The 18,770-nt window shown below is 51.5% G+C and overlaps 1 protein-coding gene across 2 annotated transcripts in view; it reads right to left on the bottom strand.

Annotated features, from left to right (window-relative positions):
* Positions 1–14,421, bottom strand: part of txnrd2.2 (thioredoxin reductase 2, tandem duplicate 2) — a 101,304-nt gene extending 86,883 nt beyond the window's left edge. For both annotated transcript variants that reach the window (XM_041203186.1, XM_041203187.1), the window contains exons 1-4: positions 14,324–14,421; positions 7,478–7,543; positions 3,176–3,232; positions 199–343 (exon numbers count right to left, since the gene is read on the bottom strand). In XM_041203186.1, the coding sequence (XP_041059120.1) occupies positions 199–343; positions 3,176–3,232; positions 7,478–7,543; positions 14,324–14,405 (350 nt within the window). In that variant the 5' untranslated portion in view covers positions 14,406–14,421. The remainder of the gene's footprint in view (positions 1–198; positions 344–3,175; positions 3,233–7,477; positions 7,544–14,323) is intronic.
* Positions 14,422–18,770: the final 4,349 nt, after the last annotated feature.

The following is an 18,770-nucleotide window of genomic DNA, read 5'->3' as shown; positions in this document are numbered from 1 at the left end:
AATGCCTCGGGAGGGTAAGCAAGCATGAATTCTTCTATCCACCTGCCCTAACCAAAGATTAACCGTATTCCTTTATGATTTTTTTTTTTACAGTTTGTATAATTTATCCTCCTGCAATAAATGCCTCACCACTTCTCAGGACCTCCAACACACCATAACGAAACAATTTATTCTTGTGTGTTAAAAATTTAAACATACCAGTCATGATGTACAGGCAGGGGTACATCCCAGCCATAATTCTTGCCATCTTTAATGGCACCCCCCAGCAGGGCTGCATGATGCATTAGCTTTTTCGGAATACAGCCTACATTGACACAAGTGCCACCAAGACCCCATCTCGTGCCTGGAAGACAGCAAACAATGATGTAAGTTACACACCTTCTTGCAACAAAATAGATGCCACATTCCGAAGTTAAAAAAAAATACACAAGAGATTCAATGAAGGAAAAAGACTTGTATTTCTGCAATGCTTTTCCTGTCCCCAGGACATCCCAAGGCGTATTTTACACCCACCTACACAGGCAGACAGGGCCTCGGCCAAATATACCCTAAATATGGCACTTCTGACAGTGCAGCACATCCTTGGTTTCAGAACATCAGGCCATATTATATACTCAAGCCTCAGGGGTGGGGGCTTGAATCCATAACCTTCTGATTCAGAAGCAAGAGTGCTACCAACCAAATGAATCTGGTCCTAAGTTTTTATTTCGAACTTAGTTTGAAATTGATTAGCGATTTACACATTTATGTTAGAAGGGCAGAAAGTAAAAATTGTATTTTCCTTCTGTCTTGTCCTGCTTGTACCAGGTGATCTGCTGTAATGTTCAGTCATGCTTGTCTGTTTTGCACCATCCTCTCACATCCTCTTCTGCAACCGCTCGGTGATATCTATCATCCAACTACACCTACGTCAACTCCTCTTTCTGCTTCCCTTCTGTCTTTTGAAGGTGGGTGGGAGAAGTGGGAAAGGGAGAAGATCTCTGTAGCTTTTCAGCTCTGATCAAATGGCCAAAATACTGACATTTTATTTTCTGTATGTCACTTTTTTTAATGAGTTCTTTGTGCTCTCGCAATTTCAAGCAGTTCTTCATTTGTCTTATAGTCTATGGAGTTTTAAGCATACGCCTTAGCATCAAAAGTCTTTATTTTCCTAATTTGCTCTTTTTTTCTTAAATAAACCTTTTCTTGAATCCTTCTCCATCTGACCTCAAACCTCATCCCTGGCCAAAGGATAATCAAGCGCTTTGGAGGCCATAATTCCTGTCTGCCTGCTTTAGTAATAAAGTAGGTAGGAGAATATAAAATGGCAAAACAAATTGGAAAGTTTGTTGAGACAAGTTTACATTTGTCCAAATAATCAGCACTTCAAATTTAACCAGGGGAAAATTAATCCTGGGGCTAGAAAAGAGGGGCAAAGTATCTTCCAACAGCCAACCACACAGAAGGCCTGGGTAGAACAGGCCAAACGTCAGCAAAAATCAGGTTGGATTCAACTGAGAGGTGGAAGATACTGGTGGAGTCTTAATAGTGCAGCGTAAGGCAAGGCTGCAGGTGAAGCAGGGTAACAAAGGCAGGAGCAGCAAGACTGTGGAGCTGAGTCCTGAGCAGCAACCAACATATGCACAAGGAAACAGGAGTAGTTCCATTTACAAATTGCTTCTGTTCCAAGAAAGTCTCAACCCTTCAGTGAGTTCTAACCTTCGTTTGAAAACTCTGAAGAGTACAGTTGGGGCTCATGGGTGGTGGGGATTGGTAGATAAAGTTCAGGCCTCTCTGTAACTGGAAAGTCAGGGCGTGTTTTGTGGTCTGGATCAGGGCCGAGCTAAGCAGTGGGGTCGAGGTTCATCTGTGGCCACAAAATTAAAGCCTGCCAGGAAGCTGGAATTAGAGCTCAGCTCCACCTGGGGAGCAGAGTCAAGGCCTGCCAGAAGGTGCAAGTTGCTACAAACATATTGGTACAATTGGCTTTGTTGCTTCCATAGGAGATTACTTATGGTACTTTAGAGAAATAGAAAGATTGCAGACTGATACCTAGACCTTGAATCCAATTAATGTAACCTTATTTCAGCTTCCCAGTATTAGTGTTCCCAGTTACTGTGTATCTGAGGGAGCTACAACCAATTTTACCATGTGTCCACCTGAGGAATGGTCACTTGAGAAAGGCAGAGGACAGCTGCTGGCAGGTATAGATTGGACACTTGTGGAACTGAACCAGCATGAGTCACTGTCTTTTGAAGGTGGGTGGGAGAAGTGGGAAAGGGAGATGATGAAAGGAGAAAAAAATAAAAAAGTATTTGTCTAATATGAATCACCAAATTACATTACCACATCCTGCCTAAATATACATTCACTATTTGTGATCGCATTGAAGAGGGTACAGAGGAGATTTATGAGGACGTTGCCAGGAATGGAGAATCTTAGCTATGAAGAAAGATTGGATAGGCTGGGGTTGTTTTCTTTGGAACAGAGGAGGCCAAGGAAAGATTTAATTGAGGTGTATAAAATTATGAGGGGCCTAGATAGAGTGGATAGGAAGGACTTAGTTCCCTTAGCAGAGAGATCAATAATTAGTGACATCATTTTGAAGTAACTGGTGGAAGGATTGGAGCGAAGTTGAGGGCTATGTTTTTTCACCAGAGGTAAGTGGGGTCTGGCACGCACCACCTGAAAGGGTGGTGGGGGCAGAAGCCTTCATTGCATTGAAAAAACACTTGGATACGCACTTGGATGCCTACAGGGTTACGGACCAAGAGCTGGCGTGGGATTAGGCTGGATTACTCTTTTTCAACCAACACAGATAAGGTGGCCTTAATGGCCTCCTTCTGTGCCATAAATCTTCCTATCTTTCTATGTTAAGGGGTCAGACCACAAATCCTGATTTAGTGAAGTAGCAGCTTTCATCCAAATCACAGCCTACATCAAGAAACCACCAAAATTAGTACTAGAGCACATGCCAGCTCTCTCCGGCAGGACTGGATCTGAGTGACTTTTGTGGCAGTATTTTATTATTGATCAAAGGCAATATTGGACGTTCAATCTCATCAATGCCATGACAACACTCAAATTCTAGTACTATACCAATCTAATGTTAAAATTCAAGGACAGAGAGGCACAGATGACCAGCCCATTGCCGTAAGCAGTTTTAGTATTTTAGCATAGGAATCCATGTTCTTACCTTTAGGTGATGGCTCCACATAATCTAACACCACTACTTTTCTGTCATACTGGGCCGCTGTAGGGAATTTGAAACAAACAGTGATTAGACTGAAGATCTGTTTTACACAGCAGCCAAACGACAGTGATTAGGAGAAAATAATATTGTTTGCATCTATACATTAATGGCAATGGAAGGTTGCACCTTCCGCATTGCACTCTGGTTCCTTTTGTAGGTCAGATGATTTGTTTATTCGCTGATTAATCAGAATCTCTGTCTACAAGGCATGGGTCACTGACCAGACACAAATATAAAGCAGATCTGTCCCTTTAGTGTGACTTGAGGGTGCCACTCAAGCAAAAGTTTCATCCACTGAGCTGATCCAGCATACAGCTTTATTTTCCTCAAAAAAAAAACTTTATTCATAAAATTTTTCAAAAGTACATTACATAACCATTCAAATTAGACAGTGCAATATAGTTAAATTTCTTACAACAGCTTACATGGCAGTCTGAGCTATTTGACCAATTGCATCTTCACTAACTTTCTGAAAGGGTCAGCCATTTACTCCTGCTTCCCTCTTCTTTCCCTACACTTTACCCAGAGAGCTGCTAGAATGTGAAAATCATTATTACAGGAAGTATCGGAGGAAAATAGTACAGATTCATTTAAGGGATAGCTGGATAAACGTAGGAGGGAGAAAAGAATAGAAGGTTATGCTGACAATGAGATGAAGAGGGATGAGGAGGGACTTGTCTGAAGCTACAACACCAGCAAGGACCAACTGGACCAATTCTGTGCTGTAAACGCGATGTAAAACGTTTACATTTTCTTTTTAAAAAATTTATTCCCTTGCCTCTTAAAAGCGATTATAGATTTTAGTTCAATCAGCGATTCTAATGCAGCATTCCATATCGTAACAATCCTCTGCACAGAAAATTCTCCTAACCTGCTCCGCTGTTCTTTTGGTGATTATCTTAAATTTAATGTTCTCCAGCTACAATGAAAAAGTTTTCCTGAATTAGCTTACCAAAATCCATCAATTTTGAAAACCTCCATTAGGTCTCCCCTTTAATCTTCTCTGCTCTAACGAAGACTCTTTAGACTCTTGTCATAACTAAAGCCTCTCGTTGCTGGTATCACCTTAGTGGATCATTTCTGTGCCACTTCCACAGCCTTCATATCGCTCCTAAAGTAAGGCATCCAAAATTGGGCACAATATTCTAACCATGGCCTAACCCGTGATTTGTCTAGGTTTAGCATCAGCTTTTGCCTTTTGTATCCTTCATCTCTTTTATAAAATCCAGGATACTTTGTTTTTTTTTTGTAGCTTGATCAACTTGTCCTCCCACTTTTAAAAGATTTGTGCATCTTCAATTTTGTCAATTATCCGTCTTCAGTATTTTTTTCTGAACTTCAGTGCATGCTTATTAAATAATTACTACTTGGAACTCAACCACAATTGTTGTGTGTGTTCATTCATGGGGTTTTGTTCATTCATCGTTAACAAGGTTCAGCACTTATTGCCCATTCCAATCCAAGGGAATGGCTTCCTAGACCATTTCAGAGGGCAGTTAAGAATTAACCACGTTACTGTGGGATTAGAGTCACATGTGGGCCAGGCCAGCTAAGGATGGCAGATTTCCTTCCCTAAAGGGCAATGAAGCAGATGAGCGAGTGCTCAACAGTGCTGAGGGATAAGCAGCCAGTCGATCTAGTCTTGGTTAAGTTGGCAGGTGTGTTAGATGGGGGGAATGCCATCTGGTATAGCATCATGAGATCGCTTGTGTTTGCCCAAAAAGGCATTTGGGGCCTGGGTTTAATATTTTTTCCAAAGGAGGGTGGGATTATTATTAGAAATTAATTATTCCAAATAATTTGTTAGCCTGCTGGAAATTATCAAGCCTGTTTACAAAAATACATTTACAAGAGGACCATTTAAACAATCAGAATCAACCAAAACAGCAGGGAAACAGGAAGAAGTGACAATATGGTAGGAAACAGGTGCTTAAATGATTAACTTATTAACAGACTAATAACAGTAATTTACAGAGGCCCACTGTAGATGCTAAAATGTTTAAAAGTTTGTTTATATTTCACATCATAATTATACTATCCTGAAGCACTTCAGCCCACTGTGCAGAAACCTTTGTATTCAACATTGTAGCTCCATTAGTGAGTATAATCATGTTTCTTAAATCGTGTAGGAATCTGTTGGAGGGATAAAAGGGAAGGGAAAACGTACTGCACTCTGAACATGCCCCTACACCACACTTTGGATGCAGTAAGTGGGTGTTCCAAGTGTAGACCTCTTACGAACATGATTAATAAATTTTCCTGTTTAGTGATTATGTATGTAATATATATACTGAAGCTATTATGGTTCTAGATGAACAAACCAGGGGTCATGTGACTGATCAAAACAATAAATAAAACAGAGTACGAAGCCTTTGCTGTGGTCTTATTGCTACACTATCCATATGGCTGATCCAGTTCAAAGTTGGTCAATGGTGAGCCTCTCCCACACCCCACAGTATGTGGAGGAATTTGACAATGGTAACATCGTTGAATGTCAGGAGAGACAGTTAGATTCCCGACTGGAGATGGTCTTTGCCTGGCACTTGCAGATTCCCGACTGGAGATGGTCTTTGCCTGGCACTTGCAGATTCCCGACTGGAGATGGTTTTTGCATGGCACAAATGTTACTTGCCACTTTTCAGCCCAAAGCTTGGATGTTGTCCAGTTCTGCAAGCACAGACTACTTCATTAACTTGGAAATTACGAGTGGTGCTGAAAACTGTGCAATCGTCAACATACGTCGCTTCTGACCTTATGACGGGGGGTAGATTACTAATGAAGCAGCTGGAGATGATTGGGCCTAGGACATTGCCCTAAGAAAGTCCTGCAATAATGTCATGAGGCTAAGATGATTCACCTCCAACAACAACAGCCATTTTCCATTGTGATAGGTATGACTCCAACTCCAACTCCAACTCCAATCGAGAGTTCTCCCGATTCCCATCGACTCCAGTTTTGCTGGAGCTCTTTGATGCCACACTGGATCAAATGCTGCTCGATGTCAAGGACAATCCCTCTCACCTCACTTCTGGAATTCAGCTCTTTTATGCATGTTTGGACCAAGGCTGTAATGAAGTCTGGAGACACAAAGTCCTGGCTGAATCTAAGCTGAGCATAGGTGAGCAGGTTACTGCTGAGTAGGTGCCACTTGATAGCGCAGTCGATGACACCATCACTTTGCTGATGATCAAGTACAAGTTGATAAGGCAGTAATTGGCCTAATTGGATATGTCCTGCTTTTTCTGAATAGGTCACAGCCAGGCAATCTTCCACTTGTCAGGCAGGCTTCAGTGATGTAGCTGTACTGAAGCAGCTTAGCTTGAGACATGACTGGTTCTGGAGCACAAGTCTGCAGCACTACAGCCAGGATGTTGTTGCGGCCCAATGCCTTTGTTGTACCCAGTGCACTCAGCCAATTCTTGATATTACATACAGTGATTCAAGACTGGAATCTGTGATGGTGGGGACCTTAGGAGGAGGCCAAGATGTTATGAATATTTCAGTTTTGACTCTTGCACCGGTGTGCTGGGCTTTGCCATTGTTGAGCCTCCTCCTCCCATTAGTTGATTCGTTATCTACCACCATGGGAGAACAAAGCCGCCCGCTCGATTGGCACCCAGTCCACCACCGACATACAGTGGCAGCAGTGTGTATTATCTACAAGGCTCCTTCGACAGCACCTTCCAAATCCGTGACCTCTACCACCTCAAAGGACAAGGGCAGCAGATGCATGGGTACACCACCACCTGCAAGCTCCCCTCCATCCTGACTTGGAACTGTATCGCCACTCCTTCACTGTCGCTGGATCAAAATCCTGGGACTCGCTTCTGAACATTACTGTGGGTGTTCCTACACCACATGGATTGCAGCAATTCAAGACAGGGGTTCAGTATCACATCTTCAAGGGCAATTAGGAATGGGCAATAAATGCTGGCCTAGCCAGCCACGTTCGCAAATAAAAAAAAAATCACGACTCGATATGGCAAGATTGCAGAGCTTTGATATAGGCCCTTCTTGGTAGGATTGCTTAACCCTGTCTACAGCATGTGGTTTAGCAGCATGTCGTCCCATGTTGCAGCTTCACAAAGTTGGCACCTCATTTTTAGAGATGCCTTCTCTTGCTGTGCTCTCCTGTGCTCCTCAATAAACCAAAGTTGGCCCCCTGACTTGATGATAATGACAGAGAGAGAGATAGGTCAGGATACATGCTCAGTTGTGTCCTGGTTAGTGTTAATTAAGTTGTACCTTCTTTAGAACAGGCAAGGCCACCGGAACCACCTCCAATCACCAACAGATCATACTCATACTTTCCTGCAAATGAAAGAGACAGCCAAAGTGAAAAACAGTTGAGTAGAGGTCGCTCAAGTTAGATACACAGCATTACAACAGGTCATTCTAAGATTCAGCAGGCAGGGCTTGGGATGATGGTTGCAAGTCCTGGAACTAAAGTTCCTTTACAAGTGGAAATGAAAAGGACAAACACGCCTCCATAGAAAACAAGGTAAAAAGCCCTGAACTAATTGGTACACAAGCCATCCGAACAGTTTAGGCCCTCTCTTGGCAGATAAATATCGAATTATTTGGGCAATTCACAGGAAATCATCTCTTTGCCTGAAATGGAGGGCTTAAGGTGTGGGGAAAATCCAAACTCCAGGAAGAATTAGCCTCAATAAAACATTAAAGAGTGACATTGTGCGAGAGGACATCAAGCAGCTTCTGGATCCGCATTTAATTTTTGTATTAAAATGTGAAATACGAATAAAAAGTTAGTTAAATCAAAATTAGTGGCTGTGGCTTCTTATGTGGGGCCATGAGGTACAGGACCAATTCTCTTCATAACAGTCAGTTATCATCATTTCTTTTACAAGGGGTCTGAGCGGATTAGATGGGTGGCTGGTCTAAGGAAGGGAGGCAATGCAGACAACAGATGACAGGAGAGGAGTGGGGGAAGTGAGGCGGAGTAAGGGGAGAGGGGAGAGGGGAGAGGAGGGGAGAGGAGGGGAGAGGAGGGGAGAGGGGGGGAGAGGGGGGGAGAGGGGGGGAGAGGGGGGGAGAGGGGGGGGAGAGGGGGGGAGAGGGGGGGAGAGGGGGGGAGAGGGGGGGAGAGGGGGGGAGAGGGGGGAGGGGGGGAGAGGGGAGGGGGGGAGAGGGGAGGGGGGAGAGGGGAGGGGGGAGAGGGGAGGGGGAAGGTGAAGGGAGGGGGAAGGTGAAGGGAGGGGGAAGGTGAAGGGAGGGGGAAGGTGAAGGGAGGGGGAAGGTGAAGGGAGGGGGAAGGTGAAGGGAGGGGGAAGGTGAAGGGAGGGGGAAGGTGAAGGGAGGGGGAAGGTGAAGGGAGGGGGAAGGTGAAGGGAGGGGGAAGGTGAAGGGAGGGGGAAGGTGGAGGGTGGGGGAAGGTGGAGGGTGGGGGAAGGTGGAGGGTGGGGGAAGGTGGAGGGAGGGGGAAGGTGGAGGGAGGGGGAAGGTGGAGGGAGGGGGAAGGTGGAGGGAGGGGGAAGGTGAAGGGAGGGGGAAGGTGAAGGGAGGGGGAAGGTGAAGGGAGGGGGAAGGTGAGGGGGGGTCAGCGAGGGGGGGTCAGCGAGGGGGGGGTCAGCGAGGGGGGGTCAGCGAGGGGGGGGTCAGCGAGGGGGGGTCAGCGAGGGGGTGGGGGGGGTCAGCGAGGGGATGGGGGGGTCAGCGAGGGGGTGGGGGGGTCAGCGAGGGGGTGGGGGGGGTCAGCGAGGGGGTGGGGGGGGTCAGTGAGGGGGTGGGGGGGGGGTCAGTGAGGGGGTGGGGGGGGGGGGTCAGTGAGGGGGTGGGGGGGGGGTCAGTGAGGGGGTGGGGGGGGTCAGTGAGGGGGTGGGGGGGTCAGTGAGGGGGTGGGGGGGTCAGTGAGGGGGTGGGGGGGTCAGTGAGGGGGTGGGGGGGTCAGTGAGGGGGTGGGGGGGTCAGTGAGGGAGTGGGGGGGTCAGTGAGGGAGTGGGGGGGTCAGTGAGGGAGTGGGGGGGTCAGTGAGGGAGTGGGGGGGTCAGTGAGGGGGAAGAGCAGGGGGCCAGTGAGGGAGAGGAGCGGGGGGGTCAGCGAGGGAGAGGAGCAGGGGGGTCAGCGAGGGGGGGTCAGCGAGGGGGGGTCAGCGAGGGAATGTCAGCGAGGGGGGGTCAGCGAGGGGGGGGTTCAGTGAGGGGGGGTTCAGTGAGGGGGGGGTTCAGTGAGGGGGGGTTCAGTGAGGGAGAAGAGCAGGGGTCAGTGAGGGAGAGGAGCGGGGGGGTCAGCGAGGGGGGGTCAGCGAGGGGGGGGTTAGTGAGGGGGGGGGTCAGTGGGGGGGGTCAGTGAGGGGGGAGTCAGTGAGGGGGGAGTCAGTGAGGGGGGAGTCAGTGAGGGGGAGGAGTGGGGGCTCAGTGAGGTGGGTTGGGGGGGTCAGTGTGGGGTGGGGGAAGGTGAGGGGGGTGGGGGGGTCAGTGAGGGGGGGGTCAGTGAGGGGGTGGGGGGGGTCAGTGAGGGAGAAGAGCGGGGGTCAGTGAGGGGTGGGGGTTCAGTGAGGGGGAGGTCAGTGAGGGAGAAGAGTGGGGGTTGGGGGAGGGTCAGTGAGGTGGGTTGGGGGGGTCAGTGAGGAGACAGGGGGGGTCAGTGAGGGGGGTGGGGGGGGTCAGTGAGGGGGTGGGGGGGTCAGTGAGGTGGATTGGGGGGGTCAGTGAGGATGCGGGGGGGGTCAATGAGGGGGGGTGGGGGGGTTAGTGAGGTGGGTTGTGGGGTCAGTGAGGAGACGGGGGGGTCAGTGAGGGGGTGGGGGGAGGTCAGTGAGGAGATGGGGGGAGGTCAGTGAGGAGATGGGGGGAGGTCAGTGAGGAGACGGGGGGGTCAGTGAGGGGGTGGGGGGGTCAGTGAGGGGGTGGGGGGGTCAGTGAGGGGGTGGGGGGGGGTCAGTGAGGGGGTGGGGGGGGGGTCAGTGAGGTGGGTTGGGGGGGGGCGTCAGTGAGGAGACGGGGGGGTCAGTGAGGGGGGCGGGGGGGTCAGTGAGGGAGTGGGGGGGTCAGTGAGGGGGAAGAGCAGGGGGCCAGTGAGGGAGAGGAGCGGGGGGGTCAGCGAGGGAGAGGAGCAGGGGGGTCAGCGAGGGGGGGTCAGCGAGGGGGGGTCAGCGAGGGGGGGTCAGCGAGGGGGGGTCAGCGAGGGGGGGTCAGCGAGGGAATGTCAGCGAGGGAATGTCAGCGAGGGGGGGGTTCAGTGAGGGGGGGTTCAGTGAGGGGGGGGTTCAGTGAGGGGGGGGTTCAGTGAGGGGGGGTTCAGTGAGGGGGGGTTCAGTGAGGGAGAAGAGCAGGGGTCAGTGAGGGAGAGGAGCGGGGGGGTCAGCGAGGGGGGGTCAGCGAGGGGGGGGTTAGTGAGGGGGGGGTCAGTGGGGGGGGTCAGTGAGGGGGGAGTCAGTGAGGGGGGAGTCAGTGAGGGGGAGGAGTGGGGGCTCAGTGAGGTGGGTTGGGGGGGTCAGTGTGGGGTGGGGGAAGGTGAGGGGGGTGGGGGGGTCAGTGAGGGGGGGGTCAGTGAGGGGGTGGGGGGGGTCAGTGAGGGAGAAGAGCGGGGGTCAGTGAGGGGTGGGGGTTCAGTGAGGGGGAGGTCAGTGAGGGAGAAGAGTGGGGGTTGGGGGAGGGTCAGTGAGGTGGGTTGGGGGGGTCAGTGAGGAGACAGGGGGGGTCAGTGAGGGGGGTGGGGGGGGTCAGTGAGGGGGTGGGGGGGTCAGTGAGGTGGATTGGGGGGGTCAGTGAGGATGCGGGGGGGGTCAATGAGGGGGGTGGGGGGGTTAGTGAGGTGGGTTGTGGGGTCAGTGAGGAGACGGGGGGGTCAGTGAGGAGATGGGGGGAGGTCAGTGAGGAGATGGGGGGAGGTCAGTGAGGAGACGGGGGGGTCAGTGAGGGGGTGGGGGGGTCAGTGAGGGGGTGGGGGGGTCAGTGAGGGGGTGGGGGGGTCAGTGAGGGGGTGGGGGGGGGGTCAGTGAGGTGGGTTGGGGGGGGCGTCAGTGAGGAGACGGGGGGGTCAGTGAGGGGGGCGGGGGGGGGGTTCGTGAGGGGGTGGGGGGGGTCAGTGAGGGGTTGGGGGGGTCAGTGAGGGGGGATTGGGGGTCAGTGAGGGGGATTGGGGGTCAGTGAGGGGGATTGGGGGGGATCAGTGAGGAGACGGGGGGGTCAATGAGGGGGGTAGGGGGGTTAGTGAGGTGGGTTGGGGCGTCAGTGAGGAGACGGGGGGGTCAGTGAGGGGGGTGGGGGGGTCAGTGAGGGGGGAGGGGGTCAGTGAGGGGGGAGGGGGGCAGTGAGGGGGGAGGTGGGCAGTGAGGGGGGAGGGGGGCAGTGAGGGGGGAGGGGGGCAGTGAGGGGGGAGGGGGGGTCAGTGAGGGGGGAGGGGGGGTCAGTGAGGGGGGAGGGAAGGTGAGGGGGTGGGGGTTCAGTGAGGTGGGTTGGGGGGGGTCAGTGAGGAGACGGGGGGGTCAGTCAGGGGGGTGGGGGAAGGTGAGGGGGGTGGGGGGGTCAGTGAGGAGACGGGGGGGTCAGTGAGGGGGGTGGGGGGGGTCAGTGAGGGAGAGGAGTGGGGGGGTCAGTGAGGGGGGAGTCAGTGAGGGGGGGTCAGTGAGGGGGGGGTCAGTGAGGGGGGGGTCAGTGAGGGGGGGGTCAGTGAGGGGGGGTCAGTGAGGGGGGAGTCAGTGAGGGGGAGGAGTGGGGGCTCAGTGAGGTGGGTTGGGGGGGTCAGTGAGGGGGGTTGGGGGGGTCAGTGAGGGGGGTTGGGGGGGTCAGTGAGGGGGGTTGGGGGGGTCAGTGAGGGGCGTTGGGGGGGTCAGTGAGGGGCGTTGGGGGGGTCAGTGAGGGGCGTTGGGGGGGTCAGTGAGGGGCGTTGGGGGGGTCAGTGAGGGGCGTTGGGGGGGTCAGTGAGGGGCGTTGGGGGGGTCAGTGAGGGGCGTTGGGGGGGTCAGTGAGGAGACGGGGGGCAGTGTGGGGGGTGGAGTGGTCAGTGAGGAGGGTGGGGGAGGTCAGTGAGGGGTGGGGGAAGGTGAGGGGGGTGGGGGGGGTCAGTGAGGGGGGGTCAGTGAGGGGGGGGTCAGTGAGGGAGAAGAGCGGGGGTCAGTGAGGGGGAGGTCAGTGAGGGAGAAGAGTGGGGGGTCAGTGAGGGGGGTTGGGGGGGTTCAGTGAGGTGGGTTGGGGGGGTCAGTGAGGAGCCAGGGGGGGTCAGGGGGGTCAGTGAGGGGGTGGGGGGGTCAGTGAGGTGGATTGGGGGGGGTCAGTGAGGAGACGGGGGGGTCAATGAGGGGGGTGGGGGGGTTAGTGAGGTGGGTTGGGGGGTCAGTGAGGAGACAGGGGGGTCAGTGAAGGGGGTGGGGGGTCAGTGAAGGGGTGGGGGGGGTCAGTGAGGGGTGGGGGGGGTCAGTGAGGGGGTGGGGGGGGTCAGTGAGGGGGTGGGGGGGTCAGTGAGGGGGGTGGGGGGGTCAGTGAGGGGGGGTGGGGGGGTCAGTGAGGGGGGTGGGGCGGTCAGTGAGGTGGGTTGGGGGGGTCGTCAGTGAGGAGACGGTGGGGTCAGTGAGGGGGATGGTGGGGTCAGTGAGGGGGTGGGGGGTCAGTGAGGGGGTGGGGGGGTCAGTGAGGTGGGTTGGGGGGCATCAGTGAGGAGACGGGGGGGTCAGTGAGGAGACGGGGGGGTCAGTGAGGAGACGGGGGGGTCAGTGAGGGGGTGGGGGGGTCAGTGAAGTGGGTTGGGGGGGTCAGTGAAGTGGGTTGGGGGGGTCAGTGAAGTGGGTTGGGGGCGTCAGTGAGGAGACGGGGGGGTCAGTGAGGGGGTGGGGGGGTCAGTGAGGGGGTGGGGGGGTCAGTGAGGGGGTGGGGGGGTCAGTGAGGGGGTGGGGGGGGTCAGTGAGGTGGGTTGGGGGGGGCGTCAGTGAGGAGACGGTGGGGTCAGTGAGGGGGATGGTGGGGTTAGTGAGGGGGTGGGGGGTCAGTGAGGGGGTGGGGGGGGTCAGTGAGGGGGTGGGGGGGGTCAGTGAGGTGGGTTGGGGGGCATCAGTGAGGAGACGGGGGGGGTCAGTGAGGAGACGGGGGGGTCAGTGAGGAGACGGGGGGGTCAGTGAGGGGGTGGGGGGGTCAGTGAAGTGGGTTGGGGGCGTCAGTGAGGAGACGGGGGGGTCAGTGAGCGGGGTGGGAGAAGGTGAGGGGGGTGGGAGGGTCCGTGAGGAGACAGGGGGGGTCAGTGAGGGGGGTGGGGGGGTTAGTGAGGGGGTGGGAGGGGTCAGTGAGGGGTTGGGGGGGTCGGTGGGGGGGGTCAGTGAGGAGGTGGGGGGGTCAGTGAGGGGGGGTCAGTGAGGGGTTGGGGGGGTCAGTGAGGGGGGGGTCAGTGAGGGGGGGGTCAGTGAGGGGGTGGGGGGCTCAGTGAGGGGGGGAGGGGCTCAGTGAGGGGGTGGGGGGCTCAATGAGGGGGGAGGGGGTCAGTGAGGGGGTGGGGGGCTCAGTGAGGGGGGAGGGGCTCAGTGAGGGGGGGAGGGGCTCAGTGAGGGGGTGGGGGGCTCAGTGAGGGGGGGAGGGGCTCAGTGAGGGGGAGGGGCTCAGTGAGGGGGTGGGGGGCTCAGTGAGGGGGTGGGGGGCTCAGTGAGGGGGGAGGGGTCAGTGAGGGGGTGGGGGGGTCAGTGAGGGGGTGGGGGGGTCAGTGAGGGGGGGAGGGGTCAGTGAGGGGGTGGGGGTGTCAGTGAGGGGGGAGGGGTCAGTGAGGGGGTGGGGGGGGTCAGTGAGGGGGGAGGGGTCAGTGAGGGGGTGGGGGGGTCAGTGAGGGGGGGAGGGGTCAGTGAGGGGGTGGGGGGCTCAGTGAGGGGGTGGGGGGGTCAGTGAGGGGGGGAGGGGTCAGTGAGGGGGTGGGGGGCTCAGTGAGGGGGTGGGGGGCTCAGTGAGGGGGGGAGGAGTCAGTGAGGGGGTGGGGGGCTCAGAGAGGGGGGGAGGGGTCAGTGAGGGGGTGGGGGGGGGTCAGTGAGGTAAGAGGGAAGGTGAAGGGGGGGAGGGTCAGTAAATCAGGCTGATCGCGGGTAAGCGGCTCAGCGACTTCTCGATCCTGTCAGCGCGTCTGAGAAGCGAGAGGTTCCGGTAACCGGGTGACCCCCACCTGCCAGCCCCCGGACTCCGACCCCCAGCCCCCGGGTTCCCGCCTTCCTCCGGCAGCGGCTCCACAGCCTCAGCGCCGCCATCTTGTCCGGCCTGAGGACCCCGGGCCGGCTGTTCACCGCGCTGCCTGAGGAGATTTCCCTTGTTAAAAAAAAAATTCTTCCATTCACTATTAAAACATATTTATCAAATCTGTTTCTAAAGACATACCAAACATTACTGGAAATGAAATAAAATGCTAAAGAATGCTGATTTTGCAGAATGTGTTAAGCTGCCCTACTTTGTGCTAATTGAGGAGGCTTGTTTTAAGTGTTGCCCTCTTCAGTTTATAACCTTTAATATTTTCTCAAGGTGTTCCTGTGAGTTAAATTGTTTACTTTTTGAATTTTGCCCACAAAGTTGCTGGATGTGGTCATATGACACCTTAACAAATAACAGCAGGTGGCTGGTGGGCTGAATGGCCTCCTTCAGTGCTACACCATTCTGATTCTCAGTTTAGTATTACCAACCCCTCAAGTATTTTCCTGGAATCTCCAGCCGCTGAAGATTAATCTCCAGGACACTGCAACAACCCCAATGGAGAATCATAGCAGCATCTCATCTCTCTCCTCCTTAAGACACTCCTTAAAAACCTCCCTCTTTGACCAAATCTTTGCTCACCCATCCTAATATCTCCTTATTGACAATTTGTTTATTGAAAAATCGTGACATCAGGTGCTCAATTGAAGATACAAGTAAAACAAATAATCATAATTCATAACAGTGACAGGCAATTAAAATAAAAAAATCAAGTATATCATAAAAGAATTGCACAATTGTGAATGTCAGCATACAAATAATTACAATATATTGCAAAATATAGGTCTCTAATTTACAAATTTAAATGAAAGGTCCAATGCACTCTGCATTGTGTATTAAAGTCCACAGATCCTTTGTTGTCAGGTTGAGTTAATTAAATTCTCAGTCATTTGCATATTATTTAAATAAGGGATTGGGCTGTCTCTGTCTATTTGTTCCATTTCTCATTCGTGGAATGGTGTCTTTTCTCCTGTGACTCACTGACAAATTTTGTTTGACAATGCTCCTATGAAGTGCTTTGGGATGCTTTACTGAATGAAAGGCTATATAAATAAATACAAGGTCTTGCTGTTATTGTTAGAAATTGTGTTTTTATCAGCTGTGACTTCAGTGGGTAGCACTCCCCCCTCAAGTCAGGATGTTGAGAGTTCCCACTCCAGAAACGAGACATTAAACCGAGGCTCCATTTGCCCTCTCAGGTGGAAGTAAAACATCCCATGACACTATTTTGAAGGAGAGCAGGGGAGTTATCCCCAGTGTTCTGGCCAATCGTTATCCTTCAACCCATATCATAAAACAGATTACCTGGTCGTTATCACATTTCTGTTTGTGGGAGTTTGCTGTGTGCAAATTGGCTGCCATGTTTCCTACATTATAACAGGCACTTCATTGACTGCAAAATACTTCGGGATGTCATGTAGTCCTGAAAGGTGTTCTTTCAATCCAAGTTATTTTTCCACTTTCTTGTATACTTTCCATTGTTAGTTATAAAACATTGGGATTAGATAACAAAGAATTTCTTTCCTTTCCAATTGGCTGTTGGGAGGTTGGTGGATAGGCCACAGGAGTGGTTGGGGCGAGGGGAGGTGGGGAAGGGGTGCTTCAAGGTGTAGGGTCATGCGCTGAAACTTTCAGGAATACACCCAACCATAGTTGGTAATCCACATTCAAGTGCATCGCCAATGAAATTTAGGGTTTGTAGAACAGAACAAGGACTGAGGAGGAGGGTGAATTAGATTGAGTGAATTCAATGTCAAATCAGGTACTAAAAGAGAAATAAAAATAAAGGCAAAAAGAAAAAATCTGCAACAATTTGGGTAGCGGACTGCACACTTTTAATTATTCACTCTGATTGGCAGCTATTAACAATGATCACATCATTAAAGGAGTATTTACACTGATTATTATTGGATTTAACTGACTGTGGTGAGTTTAATTGACAGTGAATGTGCAAATACAGTAACGTCATGAAAATCATGGCAAGAGTAAGGGCTTGATGCCATTTTCAACAAAGCTAGCAGTGGAGCAGGGCAAATCATCAAATAACTTGTAATGATACACAATTCATTGGGTATCACTTCCTCACGACAAGTTGCTGAATGATTTTCACATTAATGAGTGTGCATCGTTCCTACATTTATGTTTGCAGCAAATTCTGGACTACTGTCAAAGGTCAGGTTTATAAGGTACTTTCATGTTTCAGCTTTGCAATGACAGGATCACGAGGTGATTAAGGATACATATGAAAGTAAATACTATTGAAAAGATAAATCCGGTTGAGTACTTTGGGCTAAATTGTTAGACAAGGTGACACAGGTTCAAACCAGTAAAAGCCAAATGTCAGAGTGATACCAGTAAATTCTTCTGAAACAAGGAGTGATCAGCACAGGAAATGAACTCTCAGATGCAGTAGCGGAGTCAAGAAATCAAATAGGGAATTCAGAAGAAACTTTTTATCCAAAGACCAGAGAGAGTGGTTGAAGTGAGTAGTATAGATGCATTTAAAGGGGGGCTAGACAAGTATATGAGGGAGAAGAGAACTGAGGGTTACGATGATAGATTTAGATCGAGCAGAAACGCCGCATGGACTGATTGGGCCAAATGGTCATTTCTGTGCCATATATCTATGTAATAAAATCACTGAAATCATTTAAAAATAAGTTGATGTTAAAACGGGAGACTGCACGGTTTGTCTGGATGGGAGTTCCTAAGCTGTAATTACGGTGTCTGGAAGAACTGAGGAGAGAGAAAGATTTTGTCTTAACCTTGAAAGTCACGTGAGCAGCACGGGAAGATGTTTTCAACTCCAGCAGGTAGTTGTTAAGAGTTGATGGGATTTATAGCAAGGAGAATTATTAGGCTCATTAGATTTATGGAAGATAATTAAAAGCTTTGGCAGCCATGTTTCCTACATATGTTTTCCTTTTCATATGTATCTTTAATCACCTCATAGTCCCAAAGTTGTGGGTGATTGAGGAGTGCATCAAGGAATCACAGAGGAACAGTCAACAGAGAATATTGAAAGGCGAAGGGAAGATCATCTTGCTAGTGGCATCACACTGGAGGTGACAGAAATGGCAGAGGACGATTTGTTGAATGTGAAGAATGAAAGGTTAAGCCCGTTTCCCTCTCCAGAGATGCTGCCTGACCTTCTGAGCGCTTGCAGGATTGTTTTTGGTTTTTATTTCAGAATGTTTGCGTATTCACTTAGCACAAAGTACAGCAGCTCTTCTTTCACATGGCAAGGATTCCATACACAGCTGGAAGGAAATCTCCAGAGCGTAAACTGAGTAGGTCAGTGCAGAACACAGAAAATAAAGTATGCTGGAAATACTTACAAGGTACGATTGATGCTGCCTGATCTGTTTTGTATTCTCCCAGAAAGCAGTTGGTACATGTGTGTACTTCAGTACTGGAGGACATCACCATCATTGTAAACAATGGGACCCCACCTCCTTTAACTGCTACATCTTTTAACTATTTCCCAGAACATAAGCTTTAATTGTTAGAAGCGGCCTACTCTTGCTCTTATTTCATATGCTTGTTGACTGGAGGAGGGCAGGTGTTTACCACAAAGCAGAATGGCCGGGCAGCCATATCACAACTGTACCAAACAACCTCTTGGCACCGGTAGTGGCTTAAAGGAGCAGGTCCTGCTGCTTTGGCTGACCAAAGCTACATAGAAACAGGAATCGGCCCCTGAGCCCGATCTGCCATTCAACCAGGTGACATGTCTCTCAACTCTACCTATCCACTTTCATTCTGTAATTTTTAATAGATTTTTTTGTTCGATAACATTATTAATCTTGGTTTTGAAATTTACCATCAATACCCACCTCAACAGTTTTTTGGGGGAGAGAGTTAGATTTCCACGACCCTTTGTGCAAAGTAATGTTTCCAGATATCACCCCTGAATGACCTGGCTCTAGTTTTAAGGTTGCCGCCCCCTCACCCTGTTCTGACTCTTCATCCACCAGCAGAAATAGTTTCTCTCCATCTATCCACCAAATCCTTTAATCAACTTGAACACCTCAATTAGATCACTTGCTAAACTTTCTGCGCTCAAGCTTAGTCCATGTAAGAGTATCATAATTGAACCCTTTTAGCCCTGGTGTCATTCTGGTAAATCTGAATTGCAGCCCTTCCAATGCTAATATAATCTTCCTGATGTATAGAGCCCAAGTTAGGTGGTATGGCAGGGAGAAGTCATAGTGGTGGTGTGGCAAGGAAATCCCAGAAAGGCACTAAGCCGAGCTGCCAGAGGTTGAGCAGAAGCTGCAGCTTCTCCCCAGGGGTGAGAGTACGATCAAGCAACTCCTGGAAAAACCTTAAAATACAAGCAACTCACCGTGGATGCTGGAAATCTGAAA

The sequence above is a fragment of the Carcharodon carcharias genome, chromosome 13 (assembly GCF_017639515.1).
Source record: "Carcharodon carcharias isolate sCarCar2 chromosome 13, sCarCar2.pri, whole genome shotgun sequence".
Classification (NCBI taxonomy): Eukaryota; Metazoa; Chordata; class Chondrichthyes; order Lamniformes; family Lamnidae; genus Carcharodon; species Carcharodon carcharias.
This window is presented reverse-complemented; position numbering and strand designations above follow the sequence as displayed.